The sequence below is a fragment of the Oncorhynchus kisutch genome, unplaced genomic scaffold, assembly GCF_002021735.2.
Source record: "Oncorhynchus kisutch isolate 150728-3 unplaced genomic scaffold, Okis_V2 scaffold1019, whole genome shotgun sequence".
NCBI classification, from domain to species: Eukaryota; Metazoa; Chordata; class Actinopteri; order Salmoniformes; family Salmonidae; genus Oncorhynchus; species Oncorhynchus kisutch.
The window spans coordinates 57,501-70,167 of record NW_022262964.1 but is presented as its reverse complement, the minus strand read 5'-3'; the positions used below and the strand labels follow the sequence as shown (position 1 = coordinate 70,167).

The window sequence follows — 12,667 nt, the reverse complement described above, 5'->3', positions numbered from 1 at the left end:
GTAGTACACTGCCAGACTGTAATGATACCCTGTTCCCTATGTCTTGTAGTACACTGCCAGACTGTAATGGTACCCTGTTCCCTATGTCCTGTAGTACACTGCTGTCATCTGTGATGGTACCCTGTTCCCTATGTCCTGTAGTACACTGCCAGACTGTAATGGTACCCTGTTCCCTATGTCCTGTAGTACACTGCCAGACTGTAATGATACCCTGTTCCCTATGTCCTGTAGTACACTGCCAGACTGTAATGGTACCCTGTTCCCTATGTCCTGTAGTACACTGCCAGACTGTAATGGTAACCTGTTCCCTATGTCCTGTAGTACACTGCCAGACTGTGATGGTACCCTGTTCCCTATGTCCTGTAGTACACTGCCAGACTGTAATGGTACCCTGTTCCCTATGTCCTGTAGTACACTGCCAGACTGTAATGATACCCTGTTCCCTATGTCCTGTAGTACACTGCTGTCATCTGTAATGGTACCCTGTTCCCTATGTCCTGTAGTACACTGCTGTCATCTGTGATGGTACCAGGGTGCTAGTGAACTGAAACATTGTATCAACTATTAACTGGGTCAGTCTGAAGCTGGTGCTAGTGAACTGAAACATTGTATCAACTATTAACTGGGTCAGTCTGAAGCTGGTGCTAGTGAACTGAAACATTGTATCAACTATTAATTGGGTCAGTCTGAAGCTGGTGCTAGTGAACTGAAACATTGTATCAAGTATTCAGGGCCCGTAGAGGCCCAGTGAGCTCCGGACAGACATGCTGTTGGCTACGTGTGCAGGGATAAGCGGTAATCAGGTTGTTTATGTTTCCACCGGATCAGAGCATTACATTTTCTCCCCTGTCATGCTGAGTGGTTATCAAAAGTGCGAGAGCTGGATAGATGTTTCTAATAGTCTACGTTGAGGAACTATTGACATTCCCAACGGATGTAAAAAACAGACTTTGTTTACTTGTTGCTGTTGGCGAATAAAACATAACTTTGAGAAGCTCCACGGTGATGGTGAGTTAAGACGATCAGAAACCGTATCGGATCCCCAAATGGACACATTTACAGGCCTGGTAGACTAGGACTACTTCTACAGGTAATCAGTTCCTGTCCGTACTCAACAGGTAGACTAGGACTACTTCTACAGGTAATCAGTTCCTGTCCTTACTCAACAGGTAGACTAGGACTACTTCTACAGGTAATCAGTTCCTGTCCTTATTCAACAGGTAGACTAGGACTACTTCTACAGGTAATCAGTTCCTGTCCTTATTCAACAGGTAGACTAGGACTACCTCTACAGGTAATCAGTTCCTGTCCGTACTCAACAGGTAGACTAGGACTACTGCTACAGGTAATCAGTTCCTGTCCTTACTCAACAGGTAGACTAGGACTACTGCTACAGGTAATCAGTTCCTGTCCGTACTCAACAGGTAGACTAGGACTACCTCTACAGGTAATCAGTTCCTGTCCGTACTCAACAGTGACTGGAGCGCTCCAAACAAAAGACAACGAATAAATTGACAAAACTCGTAAATGAAATAAACCAAAACTTGTTTCTCACCAGTGTAGCCTAGGTTACGCTGTAAACAACATGTCCACTCGCACAATGACAATGGAAGATTGTAATAAGACTATATTGAATGCATTAACAGACATGACTGTAACCATAGTAACAAACATTCAGGCCTCTATAATGGGTTAGTCCACTCAGACAGACCTCCCTAATGGATTAGTCCACTCAGACAGACCTCTATAATGGATTAGTCCACTCAGACAGGCCTCTATAATGGATTAGTCCACTCAGACAGACCTCTATAATGGATTAGTCCACTCAGACAGACCTCTATAATGGATTAGTCCACTCAGACAGGCCTCTATAATGGATTAGTCCACTCAGACAGGCCTCTATAATGGATTAGTCCACTCAGACAGTCCTCTATAATGGATTAGTCCACTCAGACAGGCCTCTATAATGGATTAGTCCACTCAGACAGGCCTCTATAATGGATTAGTCCACTCAGACAGGCCTCTATAATGGATTAGTCCACTCAGACAGACCTCCCTAATGGATTAGTCCACTCAGACAGGCCTCTATAATGGATTAGTCCACTCAGACAGGCCTCTATAATGGATTAGTCCACTCAGACAGGCCTCTATAATGGATTAGTCCACTCAGACAGACCTCTACAATGGATTAGTCCACTCAGACAGACCTCTACAATGGATTAGTCCACTCAGACAGGCCTCTACAATGGGTTAGTCCACTCAGACAGACCTCCCTAATGGATTAGTCCACTCAGACAGGCCTCTATAATGGATTAGTCCACTCAGACAGGCCTCTATAATGGATTAGTCCACTCAGACAGACCTCTACAATGGATTAGTCCACTCAGACAGGCCTCTATAATGGATTAGTCCACTCAGACAGGCCTCTATAATGGATTAGTCCACTCAGACAGGCCTCTATAATGGATTAGTCCACTCAGACAGACCTCTACAATGGATTAGTCCACTCAGACAGGCCTCTACAATGGGTTAGTCCACTCAGACAGACCTCCCTAATGGATTAGTCCACTCAGACAGGCCTCTATAATGGATTAGTCCACTCAGACAGGCCTCTATAATGGATTTGTCCACTCAGACAGGCCTCTATAATGGATTAGTCCACTCAGACAGACCTCTACAATGGATTAGTCCACTCAGACAGGCCTCTATAATGGATTAGTCCACTCAGACAGACCTCTACAATGGATTAGTCCACTCAGACAGACCTCTACAATGGATTAGTCCACTCAGACAGGCCTGAATCAGACAGTAGATAGTAGTGTTCTGTCCTTGCAGTATGTTCTCTGTTCTCTCTGTTCTACAGTACGGTGTTCTGTCCTTCCAGTATGTTCTCTGTTCTCTCTGTTCTACAGTACGGTGTTCTGTCCTTCCAGTATGTTCTCTGTTCTCTCTGCAGGCTCGGGAGCCTCTAACAGCCCAGTCCCATGTGGTGACAGTGTCCAGCCTGCTACCCTCCTCCTCCTATAACTGCAGTGTGATCAGTTATAGCTACAGTACGCCCAGCGAGCCAGCCTTCATACACATCTCTACTACAGGTACAGTCAGCCTTCATACACATCTCTACTACAGGTACAGTCAGCCTTCATACACATCTCTACTACAGGTACAGTCAGCCTTCATACACATCTCTACTACAGGTACAGTCATCCTTCATACACATCTCTACTACAGGTACAGTCAGTCAGCCTTCATACACATCTCTACTACAGGTACAGTCAGTCTTCATACACATCTCTACTACAGGTACAGTCAGCCTTCATACACATCTCTACTACAGGTACAGTCAGCCTTCATACACATCTCTACTACAGGTACAGTCATCCTTCATACACATCTCTACTACAGGTACAGTCAGTCGGCCTTCATACACATCTCTACTACAGGTACAGTCAGTCAGCCTTCATACACATCTCTACTACAGGTACAGTCAGTCAGCCTTCATACACATCTCTACTACAGGTACAGTCAGCCTTCATACACATCTCTACTACAGGTACAGTCAGTCAGCCTTCATACACATCTCTACTACAGGTACAGTCAGTCAGCCTTCATACACATCTCTACTACAGGTACATTCATCCTTCATACACATCTCTACTACAGGTACAGTCAGCCTTCAAACACATCTCTACTACAGGTACAGTCAGCCTTCATACACATCTCTACTACAGGTACAGTCAGCCTTCATACACATTTCTACTACAGGTACAGTCAGCCTTCATACACATCTCTACTACAGGTACAGTCAGTCAGCCTTCATACACATCTCTACTACCGGTACAGTCAGACAGCCTTCATACACATCTCTACTACAGGTACAGTCAGTCAGCCTTCATACACATCTCTACTACAGGTACAGTCAGTCAGCCTTCATACACGTCTCTACTACAGGTACAGTCAGTCAGCCTTCATACACATCTCTACTACAGGTACAGTCAGTCAGCCTTCATACACATCTCTACTACAGGTACAGTCAGTCAGCCTTCATACACGTCTCTACTACAGGTACAGTCAGTCAGCCTTCATACACATCTCTACTACAGGTACAGTCAGCCTTCATACACATCTCTACTACAGGTACAGTCAGTCAGCCTTCATACACATCTCTACTACAGGTACAGTCAGTCAGCCTTCATACACATTTCTACTACAGGTACAGTCAGCCTTCATACACATCTCTACTACAGGTCAGTCAGCCTTCATACACATCTCTACTACAGGTACAGTCAGCCTTCATACACATCTCTACTACAGGTACAGTCAGCCATCATACACATCTCTACTACAGGTACAGTCAGCCTTCATACACATCTCTACTACAGGTACAGTCAGCCTTCATACACATCTCTACTACAGGTACAGTCAGCCTTCATACACATCTCTACTGCAGGTACAGTCAGTCACTCGTCATACACATCTTTACTACCGGTACAGTCAGACAGCCTTCATACACATCTCTACTACAGGTACAGTCAGTCAGACTTCATACACATCTCTACTACAGGTACAGTCAGTCAGCCTTCATACACGTCTCTACTACAGGTTTAGTCAGTCAGCCTTCATACACATCTCTACTACAGGTATAGTCAGCCTTCATACACATCTCTACTACAGGTACAGTCAGCCTTCATACACATCTCTACTACAGGTACAGTCAGTCAGCCTTCATACACATCTCTACTACAGGTACAGTCAGTCAGCCTTCATACACATCTCTACTACAGGTACAGTCAGCCTTCATACACATCTCTACTACAGGTACAGTCAGCCTTCATACACATCTCTACTACAGGTACAGTCAGCCTTCATACACATCTCTACTACAGGTACAGTCAGCCTTCATACACATTTCTACTACAGGTACAGTCAGCCTTCATACACATCTCTACTACAGGTACAGTCAGTCAGCCTTCATACACATCTCTACTACAGGTACAGTCAGTCAGCCTTCATACACATCTCTACTGCAGGTACAGTCAGTCAGCCTTCATACACGTCTCTACTACAGGTACAGTCATCCTTCACACACATCTCTACTACAGGTACAGTCAGTCAGCCTTCATACACATCTCAACTACAGGTACAGTCAGCCTTCATACACATCTCTACTACCGGTACAGCCAGACAGCCTTCATACACATCTCTACTACCGGTACAGTCAGACAGCCTTCATACACATCTCTACTACAGGTACAGTCAGTCAGCCTTCATACACATCTCTACTACAGGTACAGTCAGTCAGCCTTCATACACATCTCTACTACAGGTACAGTCAGCCTTCATACACATCTCTACTACAGGTACAGTCAGCCTTCATACACATCTCTACTACAGGTACAGTCAGCCTTCATACACATCACTACTACAGGTACAGTCAGCCTTCATACACATCTCTACTACAGGTACAGTCAGCCTTCATACACATCTCTACTACAGGTACAGTCAGCCTTCATACACATCTCTACTACAGGTACAGTCAGCCTTCATACACATCTCTACTGCAGGTACAGTCAGTCAGCCTTCATACACATCTCTACTACAGGTACAGTCAGCCTTCATACACATCTCTACTGCAGGTACAGTCAGTCAGCCTTCATACACATCTCTACTACAGGTACAGTCAGCCTTCATACACATCTCTACTGCAGGTACAGTCAGTCAGCCTTCATACACATCTCTACTACAGGTACAGTCAGCCTTCATACACATCTCTACTGCAGGTACAGTCAGTCAGCCTTCATACACATCTCTACTACAGGTACAGTCAGCCTTCATACACATCACTACTACAGGTACAGTCAGCCTTCATACACATCTCTACTACAGGTACAGTCAGCCTTCATACACATATCTACTACAGGTACAGTCAGCCTTCATACACATCTCTACTGCAGGTACAGTCAGTCAGCCTTCATACACATCTCTACTGCAGGTACAGTCAGCCTTCATACACATCTCTACTGCAGGTACAGTCAGTCAGCCTTCATACACATCTCTACTACAGGTACAGTCATCCTTCATACACATCTCTACTGCAGGTACAGTCAGTCACTCGTCATACACATCTCTACTGCAGGTACAGTCAGTCAGCCTTCATACACCACTCTAATAGAGGTATATTAAACCTCTACAGTTCTACAGTTTTACACTACAGAACAAGTCTGTTTTTAAGAGGTTAACTGCCAATCTCTCTCTCTCCTGTGGTCAAATCTGGTTCCTGTTTTCTAGAAGGCCAATGTCAGCTGGCTGTAGTGGACCACACCCAACCACTCTGACTCAAATGCTGAGTTTAAGATCCTCATTGCTGTGTCTGCAGGCTGTGTGTATGCCTGTCGTATCATCCTGAATCTGTACTGTGTACTGTGCCAGAGAGATGAACCCCAGCGTAGCTCCATCTCTGCTCTAGAGGGCCTCAGTGATAATGACTGTATGTTATTGTCCTCCCAGCCAGAGAGATGAACCCCAGCGTAGCTCCATCTCTGCTCTAGAGGTCCTCAGTGATAATGACTGTATGTTATTGTCCTCCCAGCCAGAGAGATGAACCCCAGCGTAGCTCCATCTCTACTCTAGAGGTCCTCAGTGATAATGACTGTATGTTATTGTCCTCCCAGCCAGAGAGATGAACCCCAGCGTAGCTGCCATCTCTGCTCTAGAGGTCCTCAGTGATAATGACTGTATGTTATTGTCCTCCCAGCCAGAGAGATGAACCCCAGCGTAGCTCCATCTCTGCTCTAGAGGTCCTCAGTGATAATGACTGTATGTTATTGTCCTCCCAGCCAGAGAGATGAACCCCAGCGTAGCACCATCTCTGCTCTAGAGGTCCTCAGTGATAATGACTGTATGTTATTGTCCTCCCAGCCAGAGAGATGAACCCCAGCATAGCTCCATCTCTGCTCTAGAGGTCCTCAGTGATAATGACTGTATGTTATTGTCCTCCCAGCCAGAGAGATGAACCCCAGCATAGCTCCATCTCTGCTCTAGAGGTCCTCAGTGATAATGACTGTATGTTATTGTCCTCCCAGCCAGAGAGATGAACCCCAGCGTAGCTCCATCTCTACTCTAGAGGTCCTCAGTGATAATGACTGTATGCTATTGTCCTCCCAGCCAGAGAGATGAACCCCAGCGTAGCTGCCATCTCTGCTCTAGAGGTCCTCAGTGATAATGACTGTATGTTATTGTCCTCCCAGCCAGAGAGATGAACCCCAGCGTAGCTCCATCTCTGCTCTAGAGGTCCTCAGTGATAATGACTGTATGTTATTGTCCTCCCAGCCAGAGAGATGAACACCAGCATAGCTCCATCTCTGCTCTAGAGGTCCTCAGTGATAATGACTGTATGTTATTGTCCTCCCAGCCAGAGAGATGAACCCCAGCGTAGCTGCCATCTCTGCTCTAGCAGTCCTCAGTGTCCTCCTTCTCAGCCTGCTGGTACTCTTCCTAATGATGCTGCGTAAGAAACACCTGCAGATGGCCAGGTGAGATATGGGGGAGCTGTCCACATAATGGACACACAAGCCTGACACTAACCTTTCTACAGTTCTGGCTTTTAATATATTTCTGTCAGAAGACTAAGAAAAATAGAGCTGAACAAGTACAGCCACTGGCTCCTCTCCCCCTGACTACCAAGACCACTGGCTCCTCTCCCCCTGACTACGAAGACCACTGGCTCCTCTCCCCCCTGACTACCAAGACCACTGGCTCCTCTCCCCCCTGACTACCAAGACCACTGGCTCCTCCTCTCCCCCCTGACTACCAAGACCACTGGCTCCTCTCCCCCCTGACTACCAAGACCACTGGCTCCTCTCCCCCCTGACTACCAAGACCACTGGCTCCTCTCCCCCTGACTACCAAGACCACTGGCTCCTCTCCCCCCTGACTACCAAGACCACTGGCTCCTCTCCCCCCTGACTACCAAGACCACTGGCTCCTCTCCCCCCTGACTACCAAGACCACTGGCTCCTCTCCCCTGACTACCAAGACCACTGGCTCCTCTCCCCCCTGACTACCAAGACCACTGGCTCTTCTCCCCCCTGACTACCAAGACCACTGGCTCCTCCTCTCCCCCTGACTACCAAGACCACTGGCTCCTCTCCCCCCTGACTACCAAGACCACTGGCTCCTCTCCCCCTGACTACCAATACCACTGGCTCCTCTCCCCCTGACTACCATGACCACTGGCTCCTCTCCCCCCTAACTACCAAGACCACTGGCTCCTCTCCCCCCTGACTACCAAGACCACTGGCTCCCCTCCCTCTGACTACCAAGACCACTGGCTCCTCTCTCCCCTGACTACCATGACCACTGGCTCCTCTCCCCCTGACTACCAAGACCACTGGCCCCTCTCCCCCTGACTACCAAGACCACTGGCTCCTCTCCCGCTGACTACCATGACCACTGGCTCCTCTCCCCCTGACTACCAAGACCACTGGCCCCTCTCCCCCTGACTACCAAGACCACTGGCTCCTCTCCCGCTGACTACCAAGACCACTGGCTCCTCTCCCCCCTGACTACCATGACCACTGGCTCCTCTCCTCCTGACTACCAGGACCACTGGCTCCTCTCCCCCTGACTACCATGACCACTGGCTCCTCTCCCCCCTGACTACCATGACCACTGGCTCCTCTCCTCCTGACTACCAGGACCACTGGCTCCTCTCCTCCTGACTACCAGGACCACTGGCTCCTCTCCTCCCCTGACTACCATGACCACTGGCTCCTCTCCCCCCTGACTACCATGACCTCTGGCTCCTCTCCCCCTGACTACCATGACCACTGGCTCCTCTCCCCCCTGACTACCAAGACCACTGGCTCCTCTCCTCCTGACTACCATGACCACTGGCTCCTCTCCCCCCTGACTACCAAGACCACTGGCTCCTCTCCTCCTGACTACCATGACCACTGGCTCCTCTCCTCCTGACTACCAGGACCACTGGCTCCTCTCCTCCCCTGACTACCATGACCACTGGCTCCTCTCCCCCTGACTACCATGACCACTGGCTCCTCTCCCCCCTGACTACCATGACCACTGGCTCCTCTCCCCCTGACTACCAGGACCACTGGCTCCTCTCCTCCTGACTACCATGACCACCGGCTCCTCTCCTCCTGACTACCATGACCACTGGCTCCTCTCCCCCTGACTACTAAGACCACTGGCCCCTCTCCCCCCTGACTACCATAACCACTGGTGTCCAGTGTAGATCAGGTCATTACCCACAGAGCCCCAGGTTAGATCTGCCCAGTGTAGATCAGGTCATTACCCACAGAGCCCCAGGTTAGATCTGTCCAGTGTAGATCAGGTCATTACCCACAGAGCCCCAGGTTAGATCTGTCCAGTGTAGATCAGGTCATTACCCACAGAGCCCCAGGTTAGATCTGTCCAGTGTAGATCAGGTCATTACCCACAGAGCCCCAGGTTAGATCTGTCCAGTGTAGATCAGGTCATTATCCACAGAGCCCCAGGTTAGATCTGCCCAGTGTAGATCAGGTCATTACCCACAGAGCCCCAGGTTAGATCTGTCCAGTGTAGATCAGGTCATTACCCACAGAGCCCCAGGTTAGATCTGTCCAGTGTAGATCAGGTCATTACCCACAGAGCCCCAGGTTAGATCTGTCCAGTGTAGATCAGGTCATTACCCACAGAGCCCCAGGTTAGATCTGCCCAGTGTAGATCAGGTCATTACCCACAGAGCCCCAGGTTAGATCTGTCCAGTGTAGATCAGGTCATTACCCACAGAGCCCCAGGTTAGATCTGTCCAGTGTAGATCAGGTCATTACCCACAGAGCCCCAGGTTAGATCTGTCCAGTGTAGATCAGGTCATTACCCACAGAGCCCCAGGTTAGATCTGCCCAGTGTAGATCAGGTCATTACCCACAGAGCCTGTTAATAGATAGAATACTAGCATCTTTGGTTAAAGCATTTTCAATTCCTCTTTATTGTTTTAGTCATCATGTGGGTAATACAGTAAATGTGAGTTATCTTTGTGTTTGTAGCTAAACGCTGTCTTTCTTCCAGGGAGTGCGGAGCAGAAACATTCGTCAACTTTGCTTCGTTTGAGAGAGACAGCAAACTGCCCTACAACTGGTAGGAATTACCACATCTCTACACTGAACCAGAAACCCAAAACAACAAGTCTGCTGTCCTCAGTCAACCAGACTATCTGAATGTTCAAATCCATTCCTCTAATCCATCAGACCAGGGAGAGAGAGAGAGGCTACAACTCTGTTTAACACTGGCTAGAGTTAGTAGGAATAACCTCTAATCCAACTATCAGACCAGGTGGAGAGAGAGAGAGGCTACAACTCTGTTTAACACTGGCTAGAGTTAGTAGGAATAACCTCTAATCCATCAGACCAGAGAGAGAGCGGCTACAACTCTGTGTAACACTGGCTAGAGTTAGTAGGAATAACCTCTAATCCATCAGACCAGAGAGAGAGCAGGTACAACTCTGTGTAACACTGGCTAGAGGTAGTAGGAATAACCTCTAATCCAACTATCAGACCAGGGAGAGAGAGAGAGAGGCTACAACTCTGTTTAACACTGGCTAGAGTTAGTAGGAATAACCTCTAATCCAACTATCAGACCAGGGAGGGAGAGGCTACAACTCTGTTTAACACTGGCTAGAGGTAGTAGGAATAACCTCTAATCCAACTATCAGACCAGGGAGAGAGAGAGAGAGGCTACAACTCTGTTTAACACTGGCTAGAGTTAGTAGGATTATAGTTTTGATGACGGTGTAGTAAATCTGATCTCAGAGGAGAGGCCAGCATTGCTTCCTCTGTAGGGGAAAGGGGAAGAAATGATTTGGGTTGGAGTTTTGGCTCCTATACACGTTTACTATTTAATGAAACATTTCAACAATGGACAAACCCTTCAACAATTGGGACTCTGTACCTTTTATCAAGAGATGGTTGTTGAACAGTCAGTTATGTCCAGTAGACGATGCCCTTCTGAAGTTGTTGATAACAGACTAATGATGATTAATATGAGGGCTTAAAGACTGTCCCTTACGGCAGGCCTTGGCTTCATCCTAAACACACACATTGAATATAAAGGCTTAAAGACTGTCCCATACGGCAGGCCTTGGCTTCATCCTAAACACACACATTGAATATAAAGGCTTAAAGACTGTCCCATACGGCAGGCCTTGGCTTCATCCTAAACACACACATTGAATATAAAGGCTTAAAGACTGTCCCATACGCCAGGCCTTGGCTTCATCCTAAACACACACATTGAATATAAAGGCTTAAAGACTGTCCCTTACGCCAGGCCATGGCTTCATCCTAAACACACACATTTAATATAAAGGCTTAAAGACTGTCCCTTACGCCAGGCCATGGCTTCATCCTAAACACACACATACCTCCCATCACTAAGCCATACCTCCTCATGGTGTGGTGCTAACGTGGACCATCTCTTCATCCTAAACACACACACCTCCCATCACTAAGCCATACCTCCTCATGGTGTGGTGCTAACGTGGACCATCTCTTCATCCTAAACACACACACCTCCCATCACTAAGCCATACCTCCACATGGTGTGGTGCTAACATGGACCATCTCTTCATCCTAAACACACACACCTCCCATCACTAAGCCATACCTCCTCATGGTGTGGTGCTAACGTGGACCATCTCTTCATCCTAAACACACACACACCTCCCATCACTAAGCCATACCTCCTCATGGTGTGGTGCTAACGTGGACCATCTCTTCATCCTAAACACACACACCTCCCATCACTAAGCCATACCTCCTCATGGTGTGGTGTTAACATGGACCATCTCTTCATCCCATCAGTCATGTGGCTGATCCAGTCTTGCACAGCTTGTCTTTTCTACGTGCATGATGATGATGAATGGCTGGCTAAGTGGTAGTTCTGTTAGCGTCAACAACTTCTTTACATTACATTGTTGTTGTGGAGGAACAAGTCGTTGTTGGCCGCGGGAATAGGACCATTCATTTGATGCGTATTGAGCTCTGTGGAATGGATCCTCACCATGGGGTCTGTAAAGCCAAGCAGCTGTCATTGGGCCCTAATGAACACTGAGTCCTACTGTAAAGCCAAGCAGCTGTCATTGGGCCCTAAAGAACACTGAGTCCTACTGTAAAGCCAAACAGCTGTCATTGGGCCCTAATGAACACTGAGTCCTACTGTAAAGCCAAACAGCTGTCATTGGGCCCTAAAGAACACTGATGAGGAGACCAGTCATTGATGTCTCCACTGTGAACCAACAGAAGGCTGTTAGGGGCCTGATGAGGAGACCAGTCATTGATGTCTCCACTGTGAACCAACAGAAGGCTGTTAGGGGCCTGATGAGGAGACCAGTCATTGATGTCTCCACTGTGAACCAACAGAAGGCTGTTAGGGGCCTGATGAGGAGACCAGTCATTGATGTCTCCACTGTGAACCAACAGAAGGCTGTTAGGGGCCTGATGAGGAGACCAGTCATTGATGTCTCCACTGTGAACCAACAGAAGGCTGTTAGGGGCCTGATGAAGAGACCAGTCATTGATGTCTCCACTGTGAACCAACAGAAGGCTGTTAGGGGCCTGATGAGGAGACCAGTCATTGATGTCTCCACTGTGAACCAACAGAAGGCTGTTAG

General features: G+C 47.9%; 1 protein-coding gene across 2 annotated transcripts in view; it reads left to right on the top strand.

The window, feature by feature from the left end:
* The window catches only part of LOC116364190 (receptor-type tyrosine-protein phosphatase O-like), an 87,888-nt gene that overhangs the window by 31,738 nt on the left and 43,483 nt on the right, over positions 1-12,667 (top strand). For both annotated transcript variants that reach the window (XM_031817413.1, XM_031817412.1), the window contains exons 9-11: positions 2,957-3,095; positions 7,412-7,532; positions 10,069-10,137. In XM_031817413.1, coding sequence (XP_031673273.1) covers positions 2,957-3,095; positions 7,412-7,532; positions 10,069-10,137 — 329 coding nt within the window. The remainder of the gene's footprint in view (positions 1-2,956; positions 3,096-7,411; positions 7,533-10,068; positions 10,138-12,667) is intronic.